We start from the raw sequence: 16,882 nt of genomic DNA on the forward strand, positions 1-16,882 counted from the left end.
CTCAACCAGGGTCTGGGACCCCCTTGTGGGCCGCGAGCAGGTTTCAGGGGGGCCGCCAAACAGGACCAGCGTTAGACTCGCTGGGGCCCAGGGCAGAAAGCCGAAGCCCCACAGCCTGGGGCTGAAGCCCGGATCCCTGAGCCCTGCCACCTGGGGCTGAAGCAGAAGCCTGAGAAACTTAGCTTCACAAGGTCCCCTGTGGTTTGGGGCCCCAGTCAATCACCCTGCTTGCTATCCCTTAACGCCGGCCCTGCCTTTGATATGCAGAAAACTAGACGTTGTGGCACAGGGGGGCCATGGAGTTTTTACAGCATGTCGGGGGGCCTCAGAAAGAAAAAGGTTGAGAACCCCTGACCCAGAGCATGGGGTTGCATTCCTGACCATTTTGGCTAATAGCTGCTGATGACCTATCCTTTGTGGACTTATCTTGTTCTTTTTTGAATCCAGTTATACTTTTGGCTTTCACAACATCCCCTGGCAACAAGTTCAACACGTTGACTGTAGGTTGTGTGACAAAGTATTTCCTTACGATTCTTTTAAACCTGCTGCCTATTAATTTCATTGGGTGATCCCTGGTCCATGTGTTATGTGACATGGTAAATAACACTTCCTTATTCGCTTTCTCCACACCACTCATGATTTTATAGACCTCTAGCATATCCCCCCTTTCTTGTGTCTTTTCCAAGCTGAAAAGTCCTAGTCTTTTTAATCTCTCTTCAGATGGCAGCTGTTCCATACTCTTCATCATTTTGTTGCACTTCTCTGCACCTTTCCAAATTCTAATGTATCTTTTTTGAGATGAGGCAACCAGAAGTGCACTCAGTATTACAGGTGTGGGCGTACCATAGATTTATATAGTGGCATTATGATATGTACTATCTTATTACTGTCCCTTCCTAATGAGTCCCAACATTCTGTTCACTTTCTTGACTATCACTGCACATGGAGTGGATGTTTTCAGAGAACTATCCACAATGACTCCAAGATCTCTTTCTGGAGTGGTAACAGCTAATTTAGACCCCATCATTTTGTATGTATAGTTGGGATTATGTTTTCCAATGTGCATTACTTTGTATTTATCAACATTGAAATTCATCTGCCATTTTGTTGCCCAGTCACCCAATATACTGAGATCCCTTTGTAACTCTCCTCAGTCTGCTTTGGATTTACCTGTCTGGAGTAATTTTGTATCTCTGCAAACTGCTTACCTCACTGTCTACCCCTTTTCCCAGATCATTTATGAGACAAATTAGGAAAGAGCTTGTTACAAGATCACTGTAGGCCCAGAACTCAGCTGTCTAGTACAGCTAACCCCTGTCTTATCCACCGTACCAAACTGCCTTTCCTGTACCACACTGCCTTTCCAAGGACTTAACCCTGGGAAACAGCATAGTGCAGAGGTCTAGTGGTCTAGATTAGTGGCTCTCAACCTTTCCAGACGACTGTACCCCTTTCAGGAGGCTGATTCATCTTGCGTACCCTAAATTTCACCTCACTTAAAAACTACTTGCTTACAAAATCAGTCATAAAAACACAAAAGTGTCACAATACACTAGTACTGAAAAATTGCTTATTTTCTCATTTTTACCATATAATTATAAAATAAATCAATTGGAATATAAATATTGCATTTACATTTCAGTGTATAGTCCATAGAGCAGTATAAACAATTCATTGTCTGTATGAAATTTTAGTTTGTACTGATTTCGCTAGTGCTTTTTATGTAGCCTGGTGCAAAACTAGGTAAATATCTAAATGAGTTGATGTAACCCCTGGAAGACCTCTGATTACTAGATTATTTTGATGGATAATCAGAAATGAAGGGGAGTGGGACTGCACAGATGATACTGAGCAGTTGAGAAGGATAATGAATAATAATAATATCTGGGTAGATCACACATTCTCCTGTCCATTGCAGAAAACACAACGAGTGAAATAGCAGCATTCTTCCTGTTTCACCGTGCAGCCTCTGAGCGGTTCAGCTGTACCCCTTTAACATAAATAACGCCCTCTTTAGCAGGCACATATTGATATATCACTGCACCATACAGAGAAACACTGTGGACCGAAAGGAGACCCAGGAGCCTGTTGAATCGGACCTAGCTACTCATCTAGTAGAAAACTCCATCAATATCTTATTAATGTTATTTCTTATTAAGTACTTGTCTACTTTCTAAGTCAGCCTGATTGTGGTTATGATTTCTCTGGCAGGCTGTGATAGCATGTCTTACGGCTTTACTCCCCTACCCATGCACACTAATCTGGCCCTAGCAATAATGTTAGAGAGGGTATTGGCAGGAATGACAGACTCAGGAATCCCTGGTTGCCTGGCATGTGTACTGTTTGCTCTTCAAGAGAAATCTCTCCTCATTGTCTGGTTTTGGAAGTTATGGCTGCACCTGTACAAGCTGATGGGAGGACAGAGATAAAAGCCCCGTGTCTCAGTGAGTCAGCTTAGTGCCTAGAAATGGAGCTGGACAAACGTTATAGGTACTCCTGGATGGTAGATTGAGTGTACAAGCTATTATGGGAGGGTTTTGAAGCCTCAATCTGTCCTCAGAGGCAAACAAACTCCAAACCCCCTTTTTTTTCTTTGAAGGATTAATAACACAATTTTTTCTTGCATAGATCATCACAGCAGCAGCTAAATGTGAAATCAATTCCTGCACCACATGCTTGACAGGGCAATAACCTAAATGTTAATATCAAGCACCCAACATGGATTTGTGTCATTGTGCTGGGTATCTGCTGTTGTGTACATAGCAGGGGGGAGACGGGGGCGGAGGGACTGCCTTGGGACCTTGTTCTTTTTTGTTATTACTAAAGAAAATTAGTGTTTTTGAAAGGTTCCTATTTTAGTATTATAGGAGGAACAATGATAGAGAGGAGATCGGTGTTCACAACAGAGACAATCACCCCCCTGTGCAGGACACAAGCACCTGCTGCTATCCCCTCCAGTTAATACACTGCAGGTGATATTGGACAGTAGTTGCAGTTATGAGCCCTGGTTTGATCTGTCTGCGTGATCCCGCTGTACCATAGATTGCTCCGTATTGCTCAGTGCAGCTGCACTGTAAGTCTATCAGCTCGTCCCCTTAGTGTCCTTAGACAGCCCAGAGTCACTTAGAGGAGCCTAGCTCCCCTCTCAAGCCCATTTACTCTCCTCCCCCTCCCTCCCCCTCCCCACACACATACACACACACACACACACCCTTCGTCTAGAATGATGATGTCCCCATTATCAGTTTTCTGTTGATGATTTCCTAACCCTCTGTGGCTTGTCCTCCCCTACAAGGGTAATTGTGCCTCCCCAATGATCTGAAAGCACTTTGCAAACACTGGTTCCACTAACACTCCCTCCCTGCCCCCCGTGACGGGTGCAAGGGTACCTATGTTACCACCATAGCACAGAGAGTTGTCTAAGTGACACGCCCACAGTCACTAGCCCAGGCTTCCTTTAGACACCTTTAGAAATATCTCCCTCTTGGGAGGAAGGGTTTGGCACTCACATATTTGAAATCGCCCCCGTGCTTTTTGGCTCTCTCATTCAGTGTCACAGCACAACAGCCCTGGTAATGCAGATTTTGTGGTTTGTTCTTGTTGAAGGGCAGGCTGACGGATGGAAAGGGAAAGACCATTGACTGCAAGGATGCCATCTTCATCATGACCTCCAACGTGGCAAGTGATGAGATAGCCCAGCATGCCCTGCAGCTCAGACAGGAGGCCTTGGAAATGAGCAGGAACAGGATTGCCGAAAACCTAGGTAACAACCTCTACAATATACTCTATGTCCTCAAGGGAACCTTCTTCATAAAATTACCTCTGCACATCCCCACGATGTTGAGTCACCTGCTTCACCTCATAAGCCACAGAGCCTTTATTGGCAGGAGCCTTCCAATGCTGGTCAGTCGTGCGTCACCAGCTTCTCCTACCTTAGCCACTTGGACCTTCCAGCTAGTTCCTTCTTCCTCTAAGCCAGCCAAAGAATTCCCAGCAGGATCTGCAGTTGGATCCTGGTGAATGTTGTGACGTCATCTCTACTTTAGCCACATGGCAGGCACCATATCCAGAGCCTCCATTAGGCTTTTGATCAAATATCTGCTACGGTTTCTGCATCCTATCCTCCATCAGGTTCTTGCTGGGGTTGACACAATTCCAAAGCCCCCTGTGCCGTGGGATGGTTTGTCATATGGACAAAGCCTTTGAGCTACTTGGTACCCATGAGATCAAGTTGTTAAGGGGAAAGTAATTTTCCTGGTGCAGCAACTTCAGCTCATTGAGTGAATGTGCTTCAAACTGATCCCCCTTACACCAGATTCTGCAAAGGTTAAGGTGGAGTTCTGGTGGACTCTTCCCACCTTCCTTCCTAAGATGGCGATGGAATTCTACCTTCATGAGCCAATCTTCCTGCCAGTATCTGTTCCACAGCCACATGCTCATCCCATTGAGGTCCTTCTGCCCGAGCTCAGTGTTAAAAACTCCTGGAGCTTCTGCCTGGAGCAGACTAAAGGTCTTAGAAAGTCCATCCAGTTGTTTGTTTCCTTTGACACCAGTAGGCACTTCTAAACCGGTGCCTAGTTCTTCCTGAGGTGAGCTGCTGGACCTGCAGCGGGCACGTGCTGTTGATCATGTGATCTGAGACAGAGCAGCTTTGGTTGCAGGCTTCAGGCAGTACAGGACATGCAAGGCTTCATGTGATCTTCCCTATGTACATTTGTGAAGTTAGGAACATAGGACTGGAAGGAACCTCTGAGGTCACTGAGTCCAGGACCCTGTTCGGTTGCTTAGATTTGGCTTCTGGAGAAGCGTCCTGGTTCACGGTCTGAATGAGCCTGTTATTGAAATAGAGTTGGCTACACACGCTCACCAACTTAACTCTTTTTCTCTCATTGCATCTGTTATTTGAATTGGCTAGTTTTGTAAAGTTGTCTTAGTGAAGGTCAGATCCTTGAGGCTCTGACCATCTATGCCTCTTAGTGACCTTTAGGGGGAGGTGTTTTACCCCTCCTTCCAACATTCCTGTTCATTTGTTGGGCATTTGCCTTTCTTTTCAACACTGCCTGTTGCCGTGACTTATCATTGTTCCTTTATGTTGGGACCTCTTCAGAGATTCCAAGGCCAGAAGGGATCATCCAGTCTGACCGTCTGTTTAACACAGATCACAGAACTGCCCCAAAATAATTCCCAGGGCAGATCTTAAAAACAGCCAGTCTTGATTTAAAAATTGTCCGTGATGGAAAATCCACCACAACCCTTGGTAAATTGTTCCAGTGGTAAGTAATTGTTAATTACTCTCACCATTAACAATTTATGCCTTATTTCCAGTCTGAATTTGTCTAACTTCAACGTCCAGCCATTGGATCATGTTACTCCTTTCTCTGCTAAATTGCTAATAAATATTTGTTCCCCATGTAGACTGTAATAAAGTCACCCCTTAACCTTCTCTTTGTTGAGCTAAATGGATTGAGCTCCTTGAGTCTGTCACTATAAAGTATGTTTTCTAATCCTTAATCATTCTCGTGGCTCTTCTCTGACCCCCTCTCCAATGTATCGACATCCTTCTTGAATTGTGGGCACCAGAACTGGACATGGGATTCCTCAAATTCCTTCCACTCCAAGAGTGAGGCTCTTGTACAGATGGTATCTTTATTGACCTGAAATTCTGCCACATGGAAGATCTCATCTTGGAGGATTTCCCTTTGCCTACCCACCCATCTCCCCTCCGAGGCTGAGGACGCAGCTCTTGAGGAGCCATACTTTATTTAGAATTTTTCTGAAATTGTATTTGTTTGTCCATTTTTATGGTACAATTTCCAGTTGGCTTAGTTTTTGAGGCGCTCTTGCTTCCCACACCATTCTTGAACTGTCTGGATGGTTCTAGGGTCTATGATGGTGATGGGTGTCTAACCAGCACAGAGCAGGACCTTTTGCATTATCCTTTCTTGCTTCTGAGCTCCAAAAACTTCTGAGCTAGAGAAGTTCTACCGTGACTCATGCCGGAAGCATCAGACCCAAGAGTGAGGATCCTGTGAGATGATCTTCAAGGAAGCAGAATTACAGGTAAGTAGCTTTCTCTTATTGAACATCAGCCTAGGGCAATGGATAGGGTGCATCTTTTAAAAATTCAAATAAACGGTATTTGTAAGTAATGGGAGTGGCTGAGAACTCAAATGTACATCTTAGTTCTCAGCTGCTCCCGGTCTTTAGTACACCGAACCGTCACTAGAATGTGGGGTTTTGGATCCATGCGCGGTCCCGCCTATAAACGAATTTGCGCTATATAGATGCGCGTTCTAGCGAGGGTCCGCTGTAGTTGTTTTGTTTATAGATAGCACCTAAGAATGCCAGTCACAGACCAGGCTCCCATTGTGCCAGGTGCTGTACAAACACAGAACAAAAGGACGGTCCCTGCCCTAAAGATCTGACAATCTGAACATAAGACAAGAGAGAATGGATGAACGCACGCAGACAGACCAATGAGGGAGTACAAGGAAACAATGGAACAATATTGGTCAGCATGATAGGCAGTGGTTACAGCACGCCAGCTGTAATGACTGTCATCTTTAAAGTGGGCTGGTAATTAGGGGGACAGTTGTTCGTTCTTGGTGCTTAACTATCTATGTGAGAAGAGTTTAGTTTCTTTTTGGTGTCTTAAGTTTTCTGGAGAAGTGGCTGCTCTTGTCACACACGTACAGCATCATCGCAGATGGTCATTCCAATGAGAACTTCACCTAACTAGGAAATCCACTGGAAATGGCTGAGAATTTGTTCTGAGTGATCTGCTAAACCTTCGGTGTGGAACTAGCAACCTCAGAACTCACACTTTCAAGAAACCAAAACTTTAATTCTTAGTGATGGCCATGTATGTTTCTCAGCTTCTCTCTCTCTCGCTCGCTCTCTCACACATATTTTTTATCTTGAGTGGTAGGTGGCAGAACTCACTTTATACAGAGCCTTTGATATTCAGTCAAAATAGGTAAAGAACAAGGCACATTTGCAACTGAACTTTCAAGAATAACATTTTAAAATGCCAAGTGCCACCTTCTAAACGAGGACAGAATTGAATTTTAATTTCTGGGAGATTAGTACAATTTACTGAGATGGCGGCAACGAATGACAACCTGCAAAATGTATTTTGGACTCTAAAGTCTAGCTGCAGTCGATTTTCATCTGCCGCCCTGTAATTTGCTGAGTTCTCAGCTTTGAGAGCTGCTTGAATGTTATGGGGACGAGCTCAGTATAAGCACCTGGATAAATACAAGAAAGAGCTGCTTCTGCAGTATCTTTACATCTGTCTGTGAAAGCAGCAAGTGTTACACGTGAAGACGCTGTGCGTCAAGGTTACCACCTTTGCTCTGTTTTGTTCAACCTTCAGCTTACAAAGGGCCTGCACAGTGGAACAATACCATGCCAAATTCATTGTTGTGTATTTAAAATCCCCCTTTTATCACCAGTTCTAGGCTTTTGTACCACATTTTACTACAGAATGTATAAAAGTACAAAGGGATCCTGGGTCTGTATCTAAAGACCCTCCCACCCCATTCAACTTGATTCTCTCCCCAACCCTGCTCACCCACTCCTACCCAATGAGCCCTCCACCAGGAAAACATCCGTGCATCAACACATGTGGGCCCTGTCATAGTAATGGAGGGGAGCAAATTCCAAAATTCAGGGGCCATCACATAGAACGCCTCCCATTTAACCTAGGATTCGGTTGGCTCCAGCACCTCATCTGCCCTGGTATCACATGGGGAAAGAGGTGATCGCAAAGGGCCTGCACTAAAAACCAACACCTTCAGTTGTCCCCAGACATCTACAGCAGAACAATGCCACTTTAGGGCCCTGCCTGCCACAGCTTTACGTGAATAATGGATGCCAGTGGTACTAGCCAGGTGGGTAAGGCTTTCAGGATCCAGCCCTTAGAGCGTATAAGATGGGACTTTCAAAGAGCTGACCACTGGCATGCTTTCAAATATTCTCCCCATAGTGTCTTTCACGCAAGCAATAGCTCAACAGACATTGCTGCATTAAATAATGTAGCTAACTAATCGCAGAGGGAGAGAGAAATGAAGAGAGATTTTTAGGCTATAAACAGCTAATTGCTAAGTGCAAGTTTTGCTGTTTGCTAAAGAGATTTAAAAACGCAGAGCTCGGAAACTAGTGCATAGCCTACGCCTGTATGTCTGACTGATCAGGTGTGACAGCCATAAGCATAACAACACTAGACGGCGGGGTGCTTTGTGTGTAATGTAATCAGCATCGGTCAGGACATTTGCTCCACAATCCATAGATAATCTATGGAGGCCAGGCCAGGTCCTTTGTTATCGAAGAGGTCTCCTTACGGAGATGAATTGAGAGCTCTCTGGGATTATGAGAGCATGGTACAGAGGGTCCCATGCCCAGTAAGTATCATCAGTGAGTTGTAGTCCCCTCTGGTATATGCAGCTGGCACAGGGTGGGTCCATGGGCTATGAGATCTCCATGCACCCCAGGCATAGTGAGGCCATTAGTTCACGTATATTTGACAGGCACAGTGGATCCCATGGAGTAGGTCAGTGGGGGTACAAAGAACAGTGCGTGCTAATTCTCCCATGTGTGCTAATTCTTTAACCTGCTTTTTCTTGAGAAGCCAGTGGGCTTTGATCGCAAGTGACGGTCATGGCATGGACAAAGGCAGCTGCAGTAAGCCATGCTGCCCGCAGCGTAGTACCTGGGCGGTCCTTGTGGCAGTGCATGTCCATGCCTGTATGAGGACTTCCCGGGTCTCTTTTCCAGAGTCTCCCGTAAGCCTCAGTCTTCTGTTCCCGCCCATTTCCTCACTCCTATGCGAAGTGCCGTGTCCGTTCGCTCTTCCAGGGGTCAGTGAGACACGAGGCGCATCCTGGGCCCTGCCTTAGACATTTATACTCTGTGACTTTGTCTCCTTTCAGATGATGTCCAGATGACTGACAAGATAACCATCTCGAAGCAATTCAAGGAGAACGTTATTCGCCCAATCTTAAAGGTACAGAGGGTTTTATTTAGTGCCTATTTCAGATGTCCTAGATTTTCATCCCTGGGCCGTTGTTGCTGTTTATTTTCGATCACCCAGAAGTGTGCTAGGTGTGCAGTCTCTGCCTTGACAGCTTACAGTCCAGCGGGTGGCCTGGCAGGGGAAGGACTAACTTGGGATTCTCCCCCATCCCAATCCTGGCCCAGCCTCTGTGCTGCTGCACCAGAGTGAGGGGACCGGAAAAGATTGGAGATTCTGGGTGTTGCTGCTGCCCATAGGCAGCTGAGACCGGGCTGGGCTGCCTAAGATACGCCCCGGCTGCACCGGTCTCCAGAACAGCCCAGACTCCCGCTCCTTGTAACAACACAGCGGGAGTGAGCTTTGGGGAGGGCTTTGGCTGAAGCGGGATCTAGGGTGCGGAATGGACCGTGGTGAGGCAGGAACCCTCGGAGCAGCCAGGCCTGGGGCGATGATCTTATCGTCCACTCCCGTTTCAATACAGCCAGGCCTCAGGGAGAGGGTGAGCTTGGGCTTTGTGTGGCGTGCAGGAGCCAGTCAGGGAAGGCACGCGCTCACAGTGGCCTCCTCCAAAGATGGCTTCAGTGTTGCTGCTGGGTTGGCCAGTAGAAAGCCACTGGCAGGTTCCCGCAGGTTTTCTGACTTGTCTCATTTCTGCCAGTCTGTGGAACAGGAACACAAAAGCTCTCCCCTTCCCCAAGCCTCTCTGGCCCACTGTGAAAGGCCCAAGGAGTGAATGGCAAGGAGCTCTGATTATTCATAGCGCCCTTGACTCATTTCTTGTGGCCACTGCAGGCGCGGGTCTGAGTCTGGAGGGGTGTGAGTGAAGGAAGATGGGTGGCTTGGCCCGCTGGTACAGAGAAGGTATTCCATGCATGGAGGGAGGCATGGGGAAGGCACGAAGATGATTATGGAAGAAGAGGACAAATGGGGGCATATGGCATCACTGGCAAAAGGGGAGAAGTGATAAGAGACTGATAGCTTTCTTTGATAGGATAATGAGTCTTGTGGATAAGGGAGAAGCTGTGGATGTGGTATACCTAGACTTTAGTAAGGCATTTGATACGGTCTCCCATGATATTCTTATCGATAAACTAGGCAAATACAATTTAGATGGGGCTACTATAAGGTGGGTGCATAACTGGCTGGATAACCGTACTCAGAGAGTTGTTATTAATAGTCCCAATCCTGCTGGAAAGGCATAATGAGTGGGGTTCCGCAGGGGTCTGTTTTGGGACCAGCTCTGTTAAATATCGTTATCTTCATTAACGACTTAGATATTGGCAGAGAAAGTACGCTTATTAAGTTTGCGGATGATACCAAACTGGGAGGGCTTGCAACTGCTTTGGAGGACAGGGTCATAATTCAAAATGAGCTGGACAAATTGGAGAAATGGTCTGAGGTAAACAGGATGAAGTTTAACAAGGACAAATGCAAAGTGCTCCACTTAGGAAGGAAAAATCAGTTTCATACATACAGAATGGGAAGAGACTGTCTAGGAAGGAGTACGGCAGAAAGGGATCTAGGGGTTATAGTGGACCACAAGCTAAATATAAGTCAACAGTGTGATGCTGTTGCAAAAAAAGCAAACATGATTCTGGGATGTATTAACAGGTGTGTTGTGAGCAAGACACGAGAAATCATTCTTCCGCTCTACTCTGCGCTGGTTAGGCCTCAGCTGGAGTATTGTGTCCAGTTCTGGGCGCCGCATTTCAAGAAAGATGTGGAGAAATTGGAGAGGGTCCAGAGAAGAGCAACAAGAATGATTAAAGGTCTTGAGAACATGACCTATGAAGGAAGGCTGAAAGAATTGGGTTTGTTTAGTTTGGAAAAGAGAAGACTGAGGGGACATGATAGCAGTTTTCAGGTATTTAAAAGGGTGTCATAAGGAGGAGGGAGAAAACTTGTTCACCTTAGCCTCTAAGGATAGAACCAGAAGCAATGGGCTTAAACTGCAGCAAGGGAGGTCTAGGCTGGACATTAGGAAAAAGTTCCTAACTGTCAGGGTGGTTAAACACTGGAACAAATTGCCTAGGGAGGGTGTGGAATCTCCATCTCTGGAGATATTTAAGAGTAGGTTAGATAAATGTCTATCAGGGATGGTCTAGACAGTATTTGGTCCTGCCATGCGGGCAGGGGACTGGACTCGATGACCTCTCGAGGTCCCTTCCAGTCCTAGCATCTATGAATCTATGAGACCAGATCAGTGTTGTAAGCCAGGGTAGCCTTTACATTTAAGCTTGATGCAGTGGATAATGGGCACCCCGCCCCAATCCGGCTAACCAGCATTGCGTGGTTTTATAAACAGGCCTACGGCAGATAACCCCTGTCCTCACTCATCAGGAGAGCCTGTTAGAGCCCCGCTACCAACAACTGCCTTTAAGCATACTGGGGAGCCAGTGTGGTTCTGTTCTCAGTATGGACAAGGCCAAATTGGGGAGCTGAGCCCAATGCCATGAAAAACATAGCAGTAATGTTACCCTGCATCATGTGGTGTCACACCCACATGTTCAGACACAGTCCCTCTCTCATACACACATACACACTCAGCTCCTGGTGCTGAGGGGTTAACTCGTCGCTGGAGGAGGTTCTGCTGCTGCCACAAGCCGTGAGTGTATGTGAGCCGGTTAATGGATGGCAGCAGAACTCCCAATTGAATTACAGCCCAGTATTCAATCACCAACGTAAGGGCCGTGCACAGAATTGACATGTTCCAAATATATAGATATAAAAAACACATGTAATGTGTCAGAATGACAAATTCTGGAGCTTAGCTTCTGTTCTTTTGCTCTTACGCTTCTTTAAGAAGTTTCTAAGGCAACTCTGTGTGCTGCTGGACTTGCCCTTCCAACACAAACAAGGAGCTTTGCCTTCACTGCAGATGGCACATTCCTTGTGTAGACGTGGAATCAAATCTCCTCTTGCTGACCAGAGTATTGTAGAAGTTAGAGATGAGCGACTTATTAGGGCCTCGAGTCCGTTCACTATTCCCAGACAGTACAGAATCGTTCCCAAGAGCGCATTCTTCAGTGCTTCTGTCTGGTTTTAAAGAGAGACCATTTCCCACAGCACCTAGCAGGCACTGGAAGTTTCACTGGTAGTAGGCAGCTGCCCAGCTCTGTGCCACATAAATCTGCTATTAATAACACTTAACGATGGCATGGGGTGTTACATCTTCAGAGCACTATACAAACCTGAAGGCATCCTCACAATCCATATGTGAGGTAGAGCAATATTTGTTTAAAGCTGGAGAAAATGAGATCAAAGAGCTTTGGACCAATATTTTTAAGCCTCCTCTAATTTTGAGTGCCTGCATTTTTAGGCACCCATCTTGAGACGCTCAGAGCTTGAGGTTCAAAGCACCCATAGTTTTCATTGACATTAGCAGGAGCTGTGGTGCAGGAGTCTCAGATCAGACTCTCAAAAACACAGGCACACAAAATCAGTGGGTGCTTATGAAAAATGGGGCCTAAGTGACTTGCACAATGATACAAGTGAGTGTCGGAGCCGAATTTAGAACATGGAGATTTTCAGTTCCTTCCTGTGCTGCTTTTAGACCTATGAATTCCTCACCTTAGCACCCAAGCGTCAGTGCGTGAGAGGCTCTCAGTGATGGGGATCTGGCATTTCTGGTGCATGCACTTGGCGCAATGGTTATTAGCCACATGTTGTGTTGTGGGAGGCAGTGTAAAGAGCAGTCTGGAGGCAGGCATGATTTCCTGGGGATCATAGAATCATAGAATCTCAGGGTTGGAAGGGACCTCAGGTGGTCATCTAGTCCAACCCCCTGCTCCAAGCAGGACCAATCCCCAACTAAATCATCCCAGCCAGGGCTTTGTCAAGCCGGGCCTTAAAAACCTCCAAGGAAGGAGATTCCACTACCTCCCTAGGTAACGCATTCCAGTGCTTCACCACCCTCCTAGTGAAATAGTGTTTCCGAATATCCAACCTGGACCTCCCCCACTGCAACTTGAGACCATTGCTCCTTGTTCTGTCATCTGCCACCACTGAGAACAGCCGAGCTCCATCCTCTTTAGATCTCCTCTTCTAGTGCCAGCAGCTATCCAGAGTGTCCCGTGGCTTAGATTTCCAGCCTGCTGATGATGATCTTTGCCCTTTCTCCTCGGCAGGCTCACTTCCGAAGAGATGAGTTTCTGGGAAGGATCAACGAGATCGTTTATTTTCTCCCGTTCTGTCACTCGGAGCTGATCCAGCTGGTCAGCAAGGAGCTGAGCTTTTGGGCCAAGAGGGTAAAATTGGACCATTGCTGAATGTATTGCTTTGGGGTTCACCTTCCCCTTAATCCATACGCAGCCGGGGGCCCTAACCAGACTTCTGTCCTATAACCTTCTTGTGCAAAAGTGAACTAGTTCACAGGCATGGCCCCCCTCTCCTCCATGCCATGCTGGAGCAGAGCAGCGTGGATTCCCTAAAGCATCATGCACTTCCTGGATCTTACCAGAGTCACTTGCTGCTCTGCTTGCACATGGAGCTGAGTTGCAAGGGCTTGTGGGTGGGGAATTCTGGGGGCGTGGGTGTGGAGTATGTGTTACGCATCATTAGCTCTATCGTCAAATGAGAGCGGGATACCTGGGTAGGTACGTTATACACTGTGCGGCTCAGGACCCTCCAGGCCTGGCAGACACCCATGACCCACAGCCCATGTTATACAGTTGGTTTTGTCTCACCAGAGCTCTGGCTGGGTGGTAACCTCAGCATCCCTCCATGCCAATGCTCAGTGTGGCCTTGGCCTCCAGATAATCACGTCCTGGAGCAGGAGAGTAGCTGGAGCCAACTGGACAGTTCGTTAACATGCTGTCCCTTTCTCATTCTGCAGGCCAAAGTGAGACACAACATCACTTTGCTGTGGGACAGGGAGGTGATGGATGTGCTGGCCGACGGCTACAATCTGCACTATGGCGCCCGGTCTATTAAACACGAGGTAAGGCATGATGTGCTACCTTATCCTGTCCGTCTGCCTTCTGCACCCAACAGCGCAGATTTCCCCTTGCACACCAGCCCGCGTTCTGGACAGGCCACGCATGTTACAGGTGGTCTGCTTGGGAAAGGCTGGAGAGAGGCAGGAAACTCTTCACTGGGATTATTGTTTGTATCTTTCCTGTGAAGAGAAGCTCCTTCAGTGACCATGAGTCTGAGGGAGAGAAAATAATGACTGATAGTTTTGAAAACACACCTCTCTCTTGGTCTTGCGTTTGTTTCTACTCTGACACCCGTTAAAGTCACAAAGAGATTACTTGATTGAAGGGTTCCAGGCATACGGGGTTCAGAAGCAGCTGGTGCCGTTTGGCATTCAGGGCGCGTACTGCATTTACCCAACAAAGCAGTGCTTGTTCACTTCCCCCAACTCCAGCCCGGCGAGTGGTGGTTGGCCCTGATCCTAGGAATTAGAGATGAAAGAGACCCATTAGAGGTAATCCACTGTGTCCCCTGCAGATGCCAGGTTGTTCCCTACCAGGCTGATCTAAGAGGGCAGAAGATTGGCTTATGGCGGGTGTTTTCCTTCCCGCAGGTGGAGCGTCGTGTTGTGAACCAATTAGCTGCCGCCTACGAGCAGGACCTTCTGCCAAGAGGCTGCACCTTGCGAATCACGGTGGACGATTCAGACAAACAACTGCTGAAAACCAAGGACAGCTCCTCCCCTGAGGAGGAGGAGAGGAAGGCCCCGACGCTGCGGCTGGAGATAGTCGAGAAGGACAGCAAAAGCCGAAAACTGGACATCCAGGCTCCCGTGAGCCCTGAGGAAATGTCCTTTATGTTATAGGCACAGGGAACGCCTCGCACACCACGTTCAGCCAAAACGGCCCACGGCGGCACGCTTCCGGTTGTACTGGTCATCAATAAAATAACCACGAGACACGGAATTTGCAAAATGGCCCATCAATGAGTAAGGACAATGGTGGTGGATCCCGGCCCCCGGAACTGGAGGGTGGGGTTCTGGAAGGTGACGCTCTCTTTTTTTTTTTTTGTTATTGACTCTCCTAGGCAGGAGAGACCATAGGCTAACTCTCCTGTGTCTGCACTGAGTCAGGGTCGGACACCTCCATCGCAGGCTAGAGCCCTAGCCACTGTCCCAGTGACGCACCATGCTGCCATTCAGTTTACCTGAAGGATGTGGAGAGAGGGTGGATATATTGCAGCATGGAAACTCTTCAAGTCAGAGGAAGTACGTAGGGGTTTTCAAAGAGGAAGTTAAGGCACATTCCAAGTCAGACCAGCTGTAGCGAGTCTGGCTCCGGTAAGAATTTCTGGAGAGAGCAGGGGTGTATGGACAGCTAACCGCAGAATGTGCAGGGATGGCTTTGCAGCTGAGAGGAGCCATGTCAGATGCTTGACTTTGTGACGGCTTGGTTTTCACAGTCCACGTGTGCCCCCCGGCCCCATGGGCTTCAGACACATGGTTTAATTTTTTCAATAAAATTCAAAATCTTTATATGGCATCCTGCTTCCTAGCAAGGGTGGAGGGATTGCAATTGGTAGGAAGGAAATGGGGATTTCCCCTCCCTTATGAACAGGAGCAAGTGGTGTAATGGTGGACTACAGTAACTTACCTGTCTGTGAATCCCCTCCCTTGCCAGCTCTCAAATGGGAACCATGAATAATAGAGACGAGTTTCCATCTTTCAGTCCTGGCCTGGTGAGATCATGGTATAAACCCATTCACTGAATGCTGATGCTGTTCCTCATGCTTCCGTCTCTCTGCTGCTGGCTAGATGGTCTCTGCTCTGCGGGTCGCCTTTCTGGCAAATATTAAATATTTCAGTGTTAACCTAAACGTCTTAGCTGTCTGCGATGTCAGAGCTCAGAGCAAAGTTCCCCGGGCCAGACAAATTGAAAGATGCATTGTCTGTTACAAGTAAAAATTGGATTTGTTCCCTGAGCGATTGTAAGGTCCTCCCTCTGCAGGTTTAACTCGTTAGAGATGTCGCCATTGCTGCACTAACTGAACCATTTGAGTGCCGGATGTCCTTCCCTGCAAACCTAACAGACTCTCACTTCTGTGCATTCAAATCAGCGCAGTCATTTTGTTTGGTTTGGTGTCTGTAGCATGAGCCCCACTGAACGCTTCACTCCTGGCTTCAGAGAAGGAAAACAATCATGTGCTCAAAGATCCTGTTGCATTTTTTGCAAGAATTGGGGGTTAGCTGCAGAATCCAATAGGATACAAAGTTCTTCAGAGCCTCTCCTAAAACCAGCTGCTGTTATAATCGGGCTGCGTGTCAGTGGTGGGTGACTGACCCCTTCCTGGTATTTCCAGTCGGTAAAACTCTTTGGGATCCTACCAGGTGAAAGATGCTGTGTAAGGGTAGGTCATTATTATGAATATAAAATGAAAGTAAAGCTGAAGAAAAGCCCTTCAAATAAATGACTTGGAGCCCAAACTTCATCGATTTAAACAGGAATTTTGGGCATCCAAGGAATAACAGACCAGGTATCACAAATAAATACCACAGGGACGGGTGCAGTATAAGAATCTGAATAGAGAAGGGTGGTCCAGTGGTTAAGGCCTGGGACTTGGGAATGCTGAATGCAACTCCCTGCTCTGCCACAGATCTCTTGAGTGACCTTGGGCAAGTTCCTTAATCTCTCTGTGCCTCGATTTCCCATCTGTAGTTCCCCACTTCCTTTCCTCACAGGGGTGCTGCGAGGATAAATACAAGGCGCCTGGGTACCACAGTAATGGAGGCCACACAGATACCTGGAATAAAATAGATCTGGGCCTTAAAAAGCTGAATTTAAAACAAGCCAAAACATCTGTATATCCAGTGCTAAGCGACGCTACAGCCATGGGGTGCAAGATAGGCAGAAGGCAGCACCAAATGATGGGGTTCAAACTTAGGTTGATTTCAAAAGT

The 16,882-nt window shown here is 47.1% G+C and overlaps 1 protein-coding gene across 1 annotated transcript in view; it reads left to right on the forward strand.

Moving 5' to 3' along the window:
* The window catches only part of CLPB (ClpB family mitochondrial disaggregase), a 141,142-nt gene extending 124,753 nt beyond the window's left edge, over positions 1 to 16,389 (forward strand). Inside the window, exons 12-16 of the mRNA XM_054015924.1 lie at positions 3,607 to 3,763; positions 8,931 to 9,004; positions 13,141 to 13,260; positions 13,848 to 13,952; positions 14,541 to 16,389. Coding sequence (XP_053871899.1) covers positions 3,607 to 3,763; positions 8,931 to 9,004; positions 13,141 to 13,260; positions 13,848 to 13,952; positions 14,541 to 14,792 — 708 coding nt within the window. The 3' untranslated portion in view covers positions 14,793 to 16,389. The remainder of the gene's footprint in view (positions 1 to 3,606; positions 3,764 to 8,930; positions 9,005 to 13,140; positions 13,261 to 13,847; positions 13,953 to 14,540) is intronic.
* Positions 16,390 to 16,882: the final 493 nt, after the last annotated feature.

Source organism: Malaclemys terrapin, chromosome 1 (assembly GCF_027887155.1).
Source record: "Malaclemys terrapin pileata isolate rMalTer1 chromosome 1, rMalTer1.hap1, whole genome shotgun sequence".
NCBI lineage: Eukaryota > Metazoa > Chordata > Testudines > Emydidae > Malaclemys > Malaclemys terrapin.